The sequence below is a fragment of the Schistocerca gregaria genome, chromosome X, assembly GCF_023897955.1.
Source record: "Schistocerca gregaria isolate iqSchGreg1 chromosome X, iqSchGreg1.2, whole genome shotgun sequence".
NCBI lineage: Eukaryota > Metazoa > Arthropoda > Insecta > Orthoptera > Acrididae > Schistocerca > Schistocerca gregaria.
In genome coordinates this window covers 643,848,651-643,866,330 of record NC_064931.1, presented here as the reverse complement: position 1 = coordinate 643,866,330, position 17,680 = coordinate 643,848,651, and the positions used below count along the sequence as shown (strand labels likewise).

The 17,680-nt window shown below is 37.4% G+C and overlaps 1 protein-coding gene across 3 annotated transcripts in view; it reads left to right on the top strand.

Annotated features, from left to right (window-relative positions):
* Window positions 1–17,680, top strand: part of LOC126299138 (sodium-coupled monocarboxylate transporter 1-like) — a 332,547-nt gene that overhangs the window by 272,255 nt on the left and 42,612 nt on the right. For all 3 annotated transcript variants that reach the window (XM_049990900.1, XM_049990901.1, XM_049990899.1), the window contains exons 6-8: window positions 10,386–10,453; window positions 16,219–16,373; window positions 16,484–16,624. In XM_049990900.1, the coding sequence (XP_049846857.1) occupies window positions 10,386–10,453; window positions 16,219–16,373; window positions 16,484–16,624 (364 nt within the window). The remainder of the gene's footprint in view (window positions 1–10,385; window positions 10,454–16,218; window positions 16,374–16,483; window positions 16,625–17,680) is intronic.

Genomic DNA, 17,680 nt, shown 5'->3' with positions numbered 1-17,680 from the left:
TGAGAGTTTTAATTCCAGATACTCGTTCTGCATATCTTCCAATAATCCTCCTTTTTCTACTTCCTTTTGAAAAGCTGTAAACCCATCTTACAGTCTTCATACATCAGTCCTCAATTCCCAAATGTTAAATGTAAAAGTGATTGTCCACCTGTGACTCATTAATAGAACATCATTGTCCAGTAAATAAAATTCCGTTGTATAGTGGTTGATTCTGTATCACATCTCCTATGCAACAGTATAGTAGTACTATGCTCAGAAAAGGTTTTCTGGTCAGCATCTTGGCATGCCACCTGAGAGAAAGGGTAGCACCATCAATCCCCTTCCTCCTTTATACAAGTAAATAAACACAGAACGTGACAAGTAAGGAAAATTAAGACTAACCTAAGTAATGAACAAATATGATATGTGCATTGTATCGCAGAACTGAAGATATTTACTTCCAGAGCTAAGTGCATAAGGTAAATTTCTCGGGTGTACCTGTTTCCTTTGTATTTCTGTTTTGTCTCTAATGGTGGAAGTAATCTGGGGCAATACATCAATCTCTTCTTTAAATGGTCTGGCTCTGTTTGCACATACTATAGCAATTTTAGTTGGCAACTTCAATTTGATGTTGACAAGTGAAGTCATTTCAGTAACTTGGCAAGGCACATGATATTTTGTCAAAGTATTTTTTGTTTTGCCTATTCTGTCCTATCCTGTATTGTGGCCATTTGCTCACCCATTTCCCAATATGTTCTTGCTTCTCTAAAGCTTTAGTGTTGGCACATTTTACCCTTTGCCAAGTTTCTTTCAACTTCTTTGCAAAATTATTCTCTGGTTCACCCTGTGGATCTAATTTAGTTTGAGCTACAGCAAAAGGTGATAGAATTTTCACCCATATACTACCTCATACAACAAGAGGTCAGTTCTGGTGTGAACTTTTGAATTATATGTAAAGACAACAAAACTTAAATATATATATCCAATCTGGATGCTGTGAATTCATGTAATGGCTTAACATTTTGGATAACCTACAGTGGACTCATTTCATCTATCCATTCATCTGTGGATGGAATGGCCTCATATGTAACTTCTTAATTTTTAATAAGCAACATCACTGTTTCATTAGCTCTGATATAAAATTACAGCCTTGGTCTGCAGTAATTTTTTCTAGCACACCAAATTTTAATAAGTAGTTGTTTACTATTGGCTGTGCTACCATATTCATCTTCTGATCTGGAATGGCTACCATAAATAAACATCTAACATCATAAGAAAATATTTATTACCTGCTTGTGAATGACTTGCAGCTTCTGGTAGTCATACCTGAATTTTTCTGATGACTTAAATCTGCTCATTGTGCACATGAGATGCAGTTCCTTACATATTTTTCTACATCACTGCAATGTGTTTTCCACCAAAATCTTTCAACTACATATCTACCAGTTGTCCATTTTTCTCTGTGACCTGATAATACGTGGTTGTACACTCAGTGTAATACTTCCAGTTTCAGTGCTGCAGGAACTACAATACGAGGTCCGCACTTTTTACATCTGCATAACAAGCCTTCTTGTATTTCAAACTGAGATTGTGTTTGCAAAAATTGACATTCACTGTCAGCTGCTTGTGCCTTCATCCAATCTATCTGGCTTCCATCTACTACTTGTAAAGCTGGAATCTTTCTGGTTAGAACATCAGAACTGGCTTGTTTGACTCTTGGCTTATGAATTATCTCATAATCGAACTCACTCAATTTTAATGCCCATCTTGCTAATCAACTTGATCGATCTTCGAGTCCTTATAACCATTTTAAAGATGTGTGGTCTGTAACTACTTTGAATTTATGACTGTACAAGTAGCAACAGCAATAATAGATTCTGTACACAACTGCTAATATTTCTTTTTTTAGTTGTTGAATAATTTATTTCTGCCTTATTCAGTTGGCTAGAGGCATATGCTACCAGATGTTGATTTCCATCAACATTCTGACTTAAGATACAGCCCAAAGCATTTTTGACAGCATCACATGCAAGTATGAACTCCTGAAAGTCAGGGAATATTAACACACAATCTGATATTAATATCTCCTTGAGTTTCTCAAACGCTTCTTAGCATTGTGATGTCCACTGGAAACTAGCACCCTTTTTAGCAACTTGTTAATGGTCATGCAATTTCAGTGAATCCCTTCACCAATTTGGAACAATAATTGTGTAACCCAATGAATAACTGTAATTGTTTTGTAGTTTGTGGTGTTGTAACATAATGTACAGTGGAAGCAAACTGAGGATCTGTCCTTACTCTGTCTTGACTGATAATATGTCCAAGATAAGTTATCTGTGTCTGAGCAAAATGGCTTTTCTCTGCACTTAGCATAAGGTGTGCTGCCCTCAATCTACTAAACATTTCATCTAGATGTTTAACATGATCTTCTAAGTTTTTGAATAAGGGACTATATCATCAAGCTATACCATGCATATTTTCAGTTTAAATCCACAAGATACACCCTATAATAGTAGATGAAAGGTAGCTGAAGCATTTTACAAGCCAAATGGCATTCTTCAATATTGCTAATGACCTGAATTTGCTGTGAAAACAGTTTTGGGGATGACTTCAGGAAATATTTCTAGTTGGTAATAACCATTTCTAAGATCAATTGTTGAGAAATATTTACATTTTCTTAGGTTGTTTAATGTATTTGTTATGTTCCATATTAGGTATTGGGTTTTAAGGTGAAATCCATTCAACCATGACATAATAGCTCTGAACATTTTATTAATTGTGAGACGTGCATCAGTTGTGTGGTTCATGTGTTCAAGTAACAATAGTCACAGGAAAATCAATATTTTCTGGTACCAACTGATTCTTTGCATACAAGGACAATATTTGCTGACTGAGGACTATTGCTATGCTCGATAATTTCCTCATACAATGCAGGCCTATAAATTCATCTACTAGTGGCTGAGAGTGTTTTGCTACCCTGTATGGTTTCCCATAAACTGGTGAATTATCACCTGTTGGTATGTGGTGTTGTGGTAGGTGTTACTGGTAGTGAACAACTGAATAGGATAAGTCTGAATATTCTAACAACAAAGGTTCTATGGCTACTCATTCAACATATTTCAAGTGATGAACCATGTCACATAGTGCAGAGGCATTGGTGGCTTTTTAGATGCTGTTATCACAATGTGACCCTTCAATATCCTCACCTTTTAAGTTCCTCTAAACTTGCTATAAGTAATACTTTTGGGAGATTCACTTCATCTGTCCCAAAGTTATCCAAGCTTACCGGAATCATCAGTTCTCCATTAACGTTAGTTAAGTGCACAACTCTTCTTTGTATAAAACTATGCATTTCTTCTAATGTTGCATTGTTCTGCAGTGGCTCAGCCACACATTATCTCTGCTATGGTGCACTGGTGTCCAGAGATACCCAAACCAAATTCCCAGTACTCGCAGATACTTTGTCATGCATAATCTTCTTTAATGTACATGTACACAGTTCAGTTGGTGACACCTCAGCAGTCAGTGTACCTTCTGATACTGAAACATTTACAGCTGTTGGATCCACTGGAAACAAGTACCCACCAAGTTCAACTGTGCGCTGTGAAAGATTAATTTTTGCATGGTGCCTATCCAGTAAATCAAGTCCAAGAATTGCAGAATACCCTTGCACCACAGTAGGCAACACTTGGATAGACTGATATAACTTTATTGTTTCAAAGCTAAAAATGAGCTTTCTTTTCCTCAGTGATACCATGTCATTGTTTCCCACTCCATATAATTTATAGCTCGGAGTCCCCAGTCTTCTCCTATCCATGAGATTTAGACTAATAATATACAAGTGCACCAGTATTGAGTAGCAACTTACATTCTTTACCATTTACAAACCCATTAAACAACAATCCATCTCTGCCTTAGTGTCTGCAGTAATCTGACCAGGAATATTTTCCAGTGGACAAAACACCCCCGTTTAAGCTTAATATTGTCCATTAATTATGCCCTTTACTTTGTTTCTCATTCCCTTACTTGTTTGCCTTGTGATCAAAATTCCCACATCTGTAAAATTATGGTTGACTGCATTGTGCCTTCTAGAATGCCCTTCCTTCACACAGCAATATCGACTCTCTTATCTGTGCATACCTGTGTAGCAATATCTACCTCCTGCAGATGGATGGCAATACACAATGCTGCAACCAAATTCTCTCGATTTTCCATTTGGACTCTTTGCGAAAACTCCACAAGAATTCCTTGCAAAAACACATTGAGTGATCCGTTCTGTGACTTCCTGAGTATAATGTGACCCATGTCAGAATTTCCCATCAGTTCATATGTTTTCACATTTATTTTACAAATTCTGTCTGAAAAAGTCTCTACAGTCTCATTTGCCTCTTGCATCAACCTCTTTTCCCTAAAAAAAACCTGGCACTATTTTGATTACAGTATTTTTGACATGTACCTTCCACTCACTGCTCAAATGTACTTGCTTTTCTCAGCGTCTCATAATACATCACATATATCTTGGCTTCACGTGTAAGGTGTAAATTAACCAATTTACACCTGCAGAGTAATTTCATCTGACCAATTACACATTCTGGCTGTAGTCAATACACCACTATTGAGTACAGTGATGTCCTCTGTTGATCTGCTGGAAAAGGGAATGATGGAGTTAGCTAGTAAAGAATCTACTGAAAAGTGGGGCATTGCTGCTGTGACTTAAATTCACTTGAACCCAGCCGTGAATCTCGCATGGCCCGCAAAGATTCTAACTGTGCCACCAATTCCTCTTGGCATAACTTCTCTCGAGCAGTTTCCTCTAATAATTGCGACATATTTCTTTAAAGTGACTATACTATCAGGTAGTAACTGACCTCATGCCTAGCATGTTTGTGCAATTTATCACTGCCTTTTATGTATTCCAAAAATATCTGTGGCAATATATACCAGAGAGGTAAAATACAGTTTACACTGACTTGGTTATTTCTTATGCCTGATCATTACCCAGCAACACTCAGTACACTCCTGTGCTGTGTGGCCATAATGTCTACATGTAGAACAAGTTAACAGTACAAACTTAGGGCATAGTTCGCTATGACCTGTTAAGTTACAAATAGCACGTCACCAGTACCAAATACATTTCTTTACAATTGCCTCTGAAGTTTAATAAATCAACAGGCTCCGTTGGTTTTACAAAACATATTTTTGACATACAACTTGCATCACTATGTCTAAATTTTGCCATAACATGAAAGAAAAAATTTTTTGTACTCACTGTGTCATGGTTATGGCTGGTAATTATGGACACCATGGAGGCAGACCACTGCATCCAAATTCCAGGTGTTGGAGTTGAACACCTCCATTGTCAAATACTATGATGACAGCATCAAAGTGTTTACTTCTGGCACCAATTTACAGAGGAGCCAAGTGAAGACACCTCTGCATGAAGTCAGGATAGCAGTTGGATACCTATGAAGCATCTCTGACACTAGTAGACATTGTTAAAGTTCAATTACTTATTAACTATTTTACAGTCATCTTTTCCACACTGGTCTTGTAGCCAGTGCTTCACTCAGCTGTGTGCTGGATTCTGCTGATGGCTGCCAAGTCAGCTTCTCATCTGCAGGCCCAAGGGAAGAGTGGGTGACCTCATGCCATGAAGCATTGCTGGCTGTAGTCCAGCATGAATGGTCTTGTATTAACTGCTAGAGTGTCCTTGATCCCACTCCGAATTCTATGTTGACCCTTGATGAACTATGCCCGATGTGGTATTATCAGTAGTCATGTGGTCAGTCAATCTCCTTCCTACTGGCCAGGTAGTTTTCAGCAGCTGGAGGTGCTGAAAAGTAACATGGACCCCACAAGGCCTTGCTGCTGGTCTCTGCCCAGAAGTCTGGTGCTGACAGCACTCCATGACGCAGTGTTATTGGAAGACAGTCAGCTTCTTTGCATGACATAATATGAAATTCATCAGGTGAAGGCTGTCACCTCAGTTACATCTTCAGCTGGTTTGTAAACCATTCTGGAGTATCTATGGCATAGATTCACTACAGTATCATAATCACAGAATCAGATGCCATTGATCCCAATGATCGACTCCTTGAGAGCTGAAAACTTGAGCACTTAAAGGGAGCTAACATGAGGCTAGTACTCGATGCTTGGTTCGTAGTGACCATATGTGTCCGGCTTATTCTGCTGTATTTGCTTAATAGTCTCTTAACTGCTGTGTAGGTCCTATGATTCTGGTTCTTATGAAACAGGTACAATTTCTTTCAACATCTCTTACAAGCCAACAAATATACATGTCACGTTTCTGTCAGTTTTTTGTCCCATGCTGTTTTCTGCTAAGCTTGTCCTCTCTCTCTCTCTCTCTCTCTCTCTCTTGGTGTGGTGTTGTAACATGCTAAGGCCTGACCCACTTGCAACACACCGCTTATTTCCTGATTCTACCTCTGCCTATGGTGTGACCACAAGGTGAATGAGTTTTAGTAAAATTTTCTAATTTTCAACCTATTACTATTCTGTGCTGTAACACTACTGAAGTGCTGATATTTTTTCTTCTGCTACCGCCTGTCTGGCTTGTGACTCTGTGCCAATGTCTGCTTCTTCCTGTCGTGTTCTGAACTAGCAAGTTCTACCATCTAGGGGCAGCCTGTGGCATTGGGTGCTGACTCAGCAAGATTGTGCCTTCAATTGCTGCACTGATTATGGTTAATTAACTGTTTATTATTCTCTCATTGCTCCTACAACTCTACAATGGCCAGCCAACTGGTGCTGTGTACCTGCTTCCTTGTCAACCATTGTGTACATGAATGCAACCTGCTGTGAGGTCAATTAGCACTTGGGCCAATGTGACCTCGCTATAGAGTAACATAATCAGACCAGCAAAAATTACACACTCATGTTATGCAACCATTCATTGTTTATTTAAGTCATCTAGAGTTTTACTATTTGTGACTTATTTAACTACAGTCCCCCATGTATCATGGACATTGCCATTGGCGGGATGGCTTGCACACCTCAGTGATACAGATAGCCGTACCATTGATCCAACCACAGTGCAGGGGTATTTGCTGTGAAGCAGCATAGTGAATGCATTGTCTTAGGCAAGATAGACACAAAGCTCAGACCTACCACAGTAGTGCAAGTTTATATGTCAGGTATCTCCATAGATGATGAAGATATTGAAGACATGTGTGATAAGATGAAAGAAATTATTCAGAACTTTAGGTAGAAGGAAATTTAACTGTGACGGGGGACTGGAATTCAATAATAGGAAAAATAAGAAAAGGAAAAATAGTTGGTGAATATGGACTGAAGGAAAGGAATGAAAGAGAATGTCATCTTCTTGAATTTTGCACAGAACATAATTTAATCACCACTAATACTTGGTTTAAGAATCATAGAAGAAGGTTGTGTGTATGGAAGAGATCTGGAGACACTGAAAGGTTTCAGATTGAGTGTATAATTGTTAGTTGTCGTTTTAGGAACCAGATTTTATTTTGTAAGATATTTCCAGGGCAGATGTGAACTCTGTTGGGTTTGTACTATAGATCAAAAGTGAAGAAATTGTAAAAAAAAGTAGAAAATAAAGGGGGTGAAACCTGGATAAGTTGAAAGAATTAGAGATTGTTGAGAGTTTCAGAGAGATCTTTAGACAATGATTGATTAAAACAGGGGAAAGTAATATAGTATAACATGAACAGGTAGCTTTGAGAGATGAAATCATGAAGGCAGCAGATGATCTAATAGGTAAAAAGACAAGGCCTAGTAGAAATCCTTGGATAACATAAGCAATATTGAATTTAATTTATGAAAGGAAAAACTATAAAAATGGAGCAAAAGAAGCAGGGAAAAGTGAATACAAACATCTAAAAAATATGATTGGCAGGAAGTCCAAAATGACTAAACAGGAATGGCTAGAGGTAAAATGTAGGGATTTAGAACTATATTTCACTAAGAGAAAGATAGGAAAATAAAAGAGGCGTTTGGAGAAAAGAGAAGCAGCTCTGTAAATACAAAGAGCTCAGATGTAAAACCAGTTCTAAGCAAAGAGGCAAAAGCTGAAAGGTAAAAGTAATATACAGAGGGTCTATACAGTGGAGATGAACTTGAAGGCAGTATTATGGAAGAGTATGAAGATGAGTTGGGAGATATAATTCTGAGAAAAGAATTTGACAGAGCACTGAAAGATCTAGGTCACAACAAGGCCTTGGGAGTAGATGACTGTACATCAGAAATGTTGTTAGCCTTGGGAGACCCACTCTTCTATCTTGTGTGCAAGGTGTATGGGGCCACCAGAATACCCTCATACTTCAAAAAGAATGTAATAATTCTCATCCCAGAGAAGTCAGTTGCTGACAGGTGTGAAAACTGACAAACTATCAGTTTAACAAGTCATGGTGGCAAAATACTAACATTAATTCTTTAGAGAAGAGTGGGAAAAGAGGTAGAATTTGATCTTGAGGAACAACAGTTTGGATTCTAGAGAAATAAGGCAATACAGACTCCATGACATATCTTAGCAGATAGGTTAAGGGAAGGCAAACCTGTGTTTATAGCATTTGTTGACTTATAGAAATATTTTGACAATGTTGACTGTAATACTTTCTTTGAAATTATTAAGGTAGCAGAGGTAAAATACCAGGAGTGAATAGCTATTTACAACTTGCACAGAAACCAGTCGGCAGTCAAGGGACATGAAAGGGAAGCAGCAGTTGAGAATGAAGTGAGACAGGGTTGAAGTCTGTCCCTGATGTTATTCAGTCTGCACTATCAGCAAGCAGTAACAGAAATCAAAGAAAAATTTGGAGTAGGGTTTAAAGTTCAGGGAGAACAAACAAAAACTGTGAGGTTTGCCAATAATATTGTAATTCTGACAGAGACAGCAAATAACTTGGAAACCAGTTGAATGGAACAGACAGTGTCTTGAAAGAAGGATATAGGATAAACATCAACAAAAGCAAAACAAGAATAATGGAATCCAGTGGAATTAAATACATGCTATGCTAAGGGAATTAGATTAGGAAATGAGACACTTACAGTAGTAGATGAGTTTTGTTATTTGGGCAGCAAAATCGATAATGATGGACAAAATAGAGAGGATGTAAAATTTAAATTGGAAATGGAAAGAAAAATGTTTCAAAAGAAGAGAAGTTTGGTAACATGAAATATAGATGTAAGCATTAGGAAGTTTTTTTCTGAAAGTATTCGTAAGTATTCTAGCCATGCATGGAAGGAAATATAGACAATAAACTGTTTAGACAAGAAGAGAATAGAAACTCTTGAAAAATAATGATGCAGAAGAATTCTGAAGATTAGATGGGTAGATTATGTAATTAATGAGGAGGCACTGAATACAATTGAAGACAAAAGAAATTTGTAACAGAATGTGACTGAAAAAGGGTTCAGTTGATAGGAGACATGCTGAGGCATCAAGGGATCGCCAATTTAGTATTGGACAGACATTTGTGGGGGTAGAAACCATAGAGGGAGACTAAAAGATGAATACAGTAAGCAGATTCAGAAGGATGTAAGTTGCAGTAGCTATTTGGAGATGAAGAAGCCTTCATAGGACAGAGTAACATGGAGAGCTGCTTGAAGCCAGTTTTCAGACTGAAGACCACAACACAACGTATAAGTAGAAAGTCAGCAAGAATAAAAAATGATCTAGTTTTTGTTTGGTTGCAGATGGAAACATTTTTCTAAATTTTGAGCTTCATATAGCCAAAAGATAGACTTCCTACATGGTGTCATAGTCTAGTATACCAAATTTAAGTGCTGATCCAAGGTTATGTTAAGGGTAGTAGGATAAAGAAAGAGGTATGGGAAGAATGACTTCACAGGTATGTCCAGTTATCAATGTTCAGTGTGATTCAACATTTACCTGTGACTTAGGATTCAGTTTGAAACCCAGGTTTTGTACTCATATTAATAATGGATAAAGGTTGGTAGTCACAACCTGAAATGATAGAAGCAATACTGGCTCTTAGATACAGCTATGTGTCATTAGCATCGAAAAGGCATTTATAAGAATAAGACACAGATAAGGTAACACTGATGTTCATGGAGAAAACAATGCATCAGACAGTCTTCGGAGCTTGTAAATGTCACATTCGTATTTTTGCAATGTTAAATAACCCACTTCAGAACTCAAAATACTAGACCACCCTTTCATCAAGTCAAACACAGTTGTAATAGATTCAGTGTTTCCATGCACAGTACATGATTTCTGTTCAGTCTACAGCATGGAGTATAGTCTGTCTTTTGTGCCTTCTCTCACTACCTCAGACAAAAATGGATTTTATGTGTGTTTCATTTTCCAGAAATGTTTATTTTTCATTTTCTACTAGTGTGTTTTGGTTCAGAATGACAAACATCTTAGTTGAAATTTGTTTTTCTTATTTTTACAGTCACTGGTCTGAAGACTGAAATAATAGTTTCTGTGATGTACATAGTGGTTATATTCTACACAACAATAGTAAGTACACTTTCAATACTATTTAAAATCTTTTGGATTAGGTGTTGAAACATAAAATAAAGAATAAGATTAAAATTTGCATGGATTATTTTCCATTTAGTTGCTATAATTTACATGTGAATTCACTTTTTGGCTCTCATACTCATGTCCCCCATAAATAACTGGCTCATGGACATTGCATACATATCACATACTCATTTATTACTAATATTGTTTTAAAATTTCAGAGTATCATGCATGGTCAGTGCAAAGTCATAATTAATGTCAGGGAAATACGAGGGGCGTTTGAAAATTCCATGCAAAAATAAACACAACTTATGTGTTTGGAGGTAAACCTTCTTTTATTTTTCAAGATAGTCTTCTTTTAGACTTATACACTTTGGCCAATGCTGTTCTAATTTGTTGATCCCTTCCAAATAATAGGAATTGTCCAAGTCTGCAAAATAGCTATTAGTTGCTGCAATCACCTCCTCATTTGAATAAAATCTTTGTCCTGTAAGCCATTTCATCAAATTGGGGAACAAATAGTAGTCCAAGGGAGCCAAGTCTGGAGAAAAGGGTGAGATATGAAACGAGTTGGAATCCTATTTCCATTAATTTTGCAACCACAGCTGCCGAGGTGTGTGTTGGTGCATTGTCGTGATGGAAAAGGACTTTTTTGCAGTCAAATTGCCGGCATTTTTCTTGCAGCCCGGTTTTCAAACAGTCCAATAACAATGAATAATATGAATCTGTAATAGTTTTACCCTTTTCCAGATAGTCAATGAGAATTTTCCCTTGCGAATCCCAAAAGACAAAAGACAGTCACCTTAACCTTTCCGGCTGAAGGAATGGTCTTCACCTTTTTTGGTGCAGATTCTCCCTTGGTAACCCATTGTTTAAATTGTTGCTTGGTCTCATGAGTATAGTAATGTGTCCATGTTTCATCCACAGTGACAAAACAATGCTTTAAGTCCTGCGGATTCTCCCTGAACAGCTGCAAACTATCCTTGCAACACTTCACACGATTCCGTTTTTGGTCAAGCATGAGCAATCACGGAACCCATCTTGTGGATACCTTTCTCATGTCCAAATGTGTATGCAAAATATTATGTACCCATTCATTTGAGATGCCAAGAGCATTAGAAATCTCACGCACCTTAACTCTTCTGTCATCCATCACCATATCATGGATTTTATCAATGATTTCTTGGGTCATAACCTCCATAGGGCATCCAGAATGTTCAGCATCACTTGTGCCCATATGGCTGCTCTGAAAATTTTGAAACCACTTATAAACTGTTCAAATCGAAGGTGCAGAGTCACTGTAATGTTTATCAAGCTTCTCTTTAGTCTCCTGAGGTGTTTTGCCTTTCATAAAGTAATGTTTAATCACCACATGAAATTCTTTTTCATCCATGTTTTGACAATCACTCAACTTCCTTGATTCACATGAATGCCAGACACAAAGAAATTGACCAATATGGCTGAAACTTGGTGTGCATTCTTTCCAAAGATGTTACTAACTAAACATGGCCTTGGTGCCGTCTCTCAGACTTTGCATGGACTTTTCAAACGCCCATCATAATTGTTTAAAGAATGTGGAATGTATATGTTTACAGGTACTGCAACTGCATTAATGGACATGGTCTCCAACTTCAATTGATTTAAAGTGACTCATAATATTTACAGTGCACAAAATTTGAGAAACCAATGGCTTCCCTGACACAATGTATGCACAAGTACAGTCATGCCAGTGTTACCACACTGTTCATGTCTAAGGCTATGTTTATGCTGTAGCTTTGTTGCTCACCCATCACTGTTGGTTAGTTGAGTTCATTACTTTCAATGCTGTGAAGTGAAGAGTGACCTTAAATTAACCAATAACAGGTCAAGTTTCAGGCCATACTAATGTTATATGGGCAGTGAAACTTCAGTATAAACATGGCAGCAAACACAGTGGTCACAGGTAACATTTAAAGTAGTTGCTATGGCTCTGCACCTATTTTCAAATGAAGATATGGCTGACATCCATGTCATGTACAAATGTGCAAATTGCAGTGCACGGGAGGCAACAGGATTGTATCACAAAGTGAATCCTCAAAGAAGATAACCAGACAGCAGAGTGTTCACTAGGTCCCATCAGCATCTGCATGAAACTGGCTCATTAAAATCCAATGTGCAACATGCTGGTAGATCAAGAACAATGGCCACACTATGATTAGAGGAACATTTGTCACAAGAAGTGAATACAGTGCTGGGCACAAGTACCAAAAGGATTTCTGCAACAGAATGCATTTCACCCTCCACCATATGGCAGATGTTGCAGAAGGGCTGACTGAACCCATATCATGTACAAATAGTGCAACAAATGACTGCACCTGAATTCCCACATGGGGTTTCCTTCCTCCATTTGGTATTTATGCAATTTGAGAATGGTCCAGTGCATGTGTTATTAACAGAGAAAGCATGCATCACCCAAGACTCTGTTGTGAACATCCACAACACAAATGTTTTTGGCTTATGAAAACCCACATTTTACCTTTCAGGTGGCATATGAGTGGAGATTTTCCACTAATATTTAGGCAGGTGTCATTGGTGATTCATTGACAGGTCATATTTTCTATCTGACTGCTTTACAGATGGTGTGCACCTTCATTTCCCGCAACACATCCTAGCTGACATTTTTAAATTTTTCCTTATGGTGAAAGGATGCATATGTTGTACAGAAATAATGGTGCACTGGCACACTCTCATGGGGCTGTTCCAACATACATAGCACAACTCTTCAACAACAAGTGTATCAGTTGTGGCTTGTGAATACCATGGCCTCCCAGGTCCCGTGACCTGAATTTGTTGGATTTCTTTTTTTGTGTGTGTAGAGTTAATTACAAGCTGATATATATGGACAGGTTGCTACTCACTACATAGTGCAGATGCTTAATTGCTGACAGGCACGACATAAATACTGCTAAATAAATAAACTTTCAGCCAAACACCTTCTTCTGAATTAGACAACATACACATTCACATTCAAGCAAATATGGAACTCAGACACAAATGACAACTGTCTCTGGCTGCTGAAGTACTGTCATTATTCCATCCTGGCTATTTATCCAACGAAGTTAATGTGACTGCTGCCTATGTTCTACATCAATGTGCGTTAACCACTTACAGATGGCAGGTGGTAGCACAAGCAGTGAAAGGTACATAAAGAGTATTGGGGGGACACAGAAAAGAGTGCAATCATTATCAGAATGTAGCAACAGAGTGATTTATCTGAGGTCCAAAAGAGCATGGTCATTGACTTTCGGGCCAAGGATGGAAGCGTTTCTGAAATGGCTAACTTTGTAAGCTGTTTGAATGCTGGTGTGGTTAAAGTATATTGTACTTGGCAAAATGGCCTTTTCCAAAACTGGTGTTGAGGTACAAAGCATAGCTGTCAAGGGCGAACAACGGCTGTGGTAATGTGTATGAGCAAATAGACTTACAACTGTTGAGCAGCTGACCACCCAAATGAACCAAGTAGCTACCAATAGTGTCTCCTCAATGACCTTTCAGCAAATATTGCTGTGTATGGACCTCTGCAGCAGGCATCTTGTTCACGCACCCGTGCTGGCTGCTGTTCATTGGTGACAAAGGCTGGGATTTCCATGCCAGTACTGCAACTGGACATGCACTGAAGAGTGACAGGTGGCCTTTTCAGATGAATGACATTTTATGTTCCATTTTCATGCAGTACCTGAAAGCAAAAACCTTCTAACAATTGTTGGAAGGGACCAGGCCACAGGAGGAGCATTATGGTCAGGGGAATGTCGTCGTGGCATTGCTTTGGTGAGATTATGATTCTGGAAGGCACAATGGATCAACACAAATATTCATACATCCTTGGGGACCACATACACCCCTACATGCTCTGTGTTTTTCTCTGTTTAATAGCATCTACCACAGGACAATGGAACACAGCACACAACTCACAGTGTATGTGCATGGTCTGAAGATGAGTTTATCATACTACCCTGTCCACCATACCCCCTCCAGATTTAAACACAATAGATAATTTGTGGGACCATCTCTATTGGGCTGTTCATTCCATGTATCCTCAATCATGAAACCTGGTGCAGCTGGCCACGGTCCTGGAGTCAGCATGGCTCTACATTCCACTCAGCACCTTCCAGAACCTCACTGCTTTTCTTCCTGGGTGTCTTCACTGCAAAAAGTGGTTATTCAGGCTTTCGACAGGTGGTCACATTTCTGTGACCATACCGTGTGTGTGTGTGTGTGTGTGTGTGTGTGTGTGTGTGTGTGTGTGTGTCTTCATTTTTCTTTTTTTCTTTTACTAGTTTTATTTTTTCAAAGTCCCTTCTGTGATTTTCTTTAATCTCACAATTTTTTGTTTCTGTTAATTTTATATCCTTTAATTTGCTCATGATGTTTAGCTTATGTGTACGTCTTGCATCACCTGAACTTACTAGAATGTACTTTCATAATGAGTGAACCTACAATAAAAATACTTTGCCATTTACAGCATTTGACCATTTTATGTTTGCTGTGTTAGGTTTTAAAATTTTCAGTTCTTGTTTAGCAAAAATTAAAAGCTTGCAACTTTCTGATTGTGTTTCATTATCTAAACAAGAGAAATTTTAATGTTCTAATGATTATCAATTATAACTGGTAGCATTCAGCTGTATTTCTGTTCTACAAATATGGTCAAATGGTACCAATTATAACTCTGAAGACATAACAACCATTGCCTCCAATCCATAATGGATAATATTGAATGTAATGCTTAAATTCAACTAAAATATCTTGTCATGAGCTATCTTGTCTTAACAGACTAAGGAAGCACTTACAACAAACTCATGCCATCTATGTTGCTATTAATATATTCCAGAAAGCAACAGGTGAAGTTGAATGGCTAATAAAGATTAAACAACTTCAAACAATAAGGATTATGTCAGACAATGATATCATCTCTGCAGCTATTAAGTCCATAATTACTAGTCCACCTTTCTATTAGCTATAACTAAATGTGCTGCCAGATTGTAAATATAGTTTATTAATAATGAAATGTATGAATTTTGCTTTTAATGAATATAACAATGTATTTTTTATTCATAAAACTAACTGAGGTATGGTATTATTTGAAATGAATATGAGTTAGACTTTTTTTTTTTTTTCAAACCAGTCATTGGGTTATGCATTTCAAAGAAATTTCATATGTTTTGTTGTGACAAAAAAATTGTTACATTTCTCTGAATGTTAATTATGCCAGAAAGAAGTGCCTTTTTAGTGGGATTTCTTATATGCTTTCATAAATATTGTAATACAATGATCAGCCAATGTTATCAGAAGAAAATTGTAAAAATTAATCCAAGTGCAAAGGGTACAGGCCTTGTTAGTGGGAAAAATCAGTGTCAGCCAAGTGAAAAAAAGAAAAATAAATAGCTATATTCAGTTACTTTCAAGGAAGAAATACTTATTGAGTTTCCAGTTTTGATCTGCTGCACCTGGCTATACTTATTTCTATTGCATCTAATATTTTACCATTCATTCAAGAGCAGGTGAATTCACGAAACTCTCTTAAGCCTAAAAATTTTGAGTTTGTCTGTTTCTTAGATGTATTTATACAAAAAACATTTTCCACCATTACTTACATGATAACTTTTACAAAAAAAAAAATCATTTACTTGAAAAATGAGAACTCACACATGAAGAAACTCAAAGGAGAAAAGAAGTATAGGTAGACACATTATATTTAGGAGTAAACTTTCATTCTCTCATAGGGTGGAATAAAAGCAGTGGTATGGACAGACTGTTTTCAAGTATTTGTCCTATTCATCTCCATGATAGCAGTTCTTACAAAAGGAACAATGGATATTGGTGGACCAGAAGTAGTGTGGATGAGAAATGCAAAAGCTGGTAGAACACAGTTCTTCAAGTAAGTTACCAATGGTTTGTCAGATTATGTCACTATTTCTTAATATATCTTGCAATGATTACCACTAATTTTCATCTACTCATGAATTTCACGCAAGGTCATTGTTTCAGTTGGAATTATGATCCTACAGAGAGATACACAGTTTGGTCATGTTTGATTGGAGCAGGATTTCTGCACAACACAGTTTATGGTGCGAATCAGTTGCAAGTTCAGAGGTATCTCACTGTCAGAACTGTCAATAAAGCTAGACAGTAAGTATATGAGCACTGCCAGTAGTGTCCTTCACTTGTTGTTTTATTATTCATAAACTTTCCCGAAACTTAGTCTGAAATTTGCAGGTTCATTTATAATTCATGTCATACATATTTTTAGTTCATATCACATATTTCAACAGTCAATCAACAACCAAGTTGATTGTAAAATACTATTTAAAATTAAACATAAGATGCTTAAAATCCCTTAGTGTTAACTCATTGTTTGTTATAGAGGAGCATTATATATGCATGTGGAGAAAGGAGAGATGAATGACATTGTTTCTACATTCAAAAACTGATATCTGTATACAGACAAGATGTTATTCACTGCTACATATAAGCTAACCTAAACCAAAGAGAAGAATTAATGTTTTCATCTTTAATATTTTTAATGCATAATTGATGTATTTTGATTTGGTGCAGTGTGTACTAGTATTCAGCATATCACCACATCTTAAACTAAACTTTAGCGCCATCAGTGAATGCAGACAGACATCTGATGATTGGCCCCTCAATAAGTCCACTCTCTTAAGGTAGCAAAGTGCCTCATCACCAGACAAAACACATCAGCTGCCTCAAGGTCACACTACACCTAGTACATAACTATGCACTAACAGTGTATATAAGTGAATTAATTTTTTTTTTTAAAGATAAGGAGTTAGTAAAGGAGATAAGGAATTTTTATTGTCTATAAGACAACATATAGTCACCTGTAATCTTTATTTTACAATTGTTGTTGCCTACTTTCACTCAAATGAACAAATGCTCATCTGCATTCAGCTTCTTCTTTCTTATAGTGGACAAATTAAATGGCTTGTCTGAAACCAAGGTACCATAGGGAACCTTCCCTATGGTACCTCTCCGCTATACTCCAAGTCTTCAAAGCAAGAATGTTTGCATCAGGGAAAGCTTCAAGGCCACCGTAATCTGCATGGTTCCCTCATACAACAGCCAAGGTCAATCATGTACTGCCCCCAAAGACAGCACTAACATCACATATGAACTGCATTCTCAGTCCACGAAAGACATTTGGACCACCAATAAGCTGCTGCT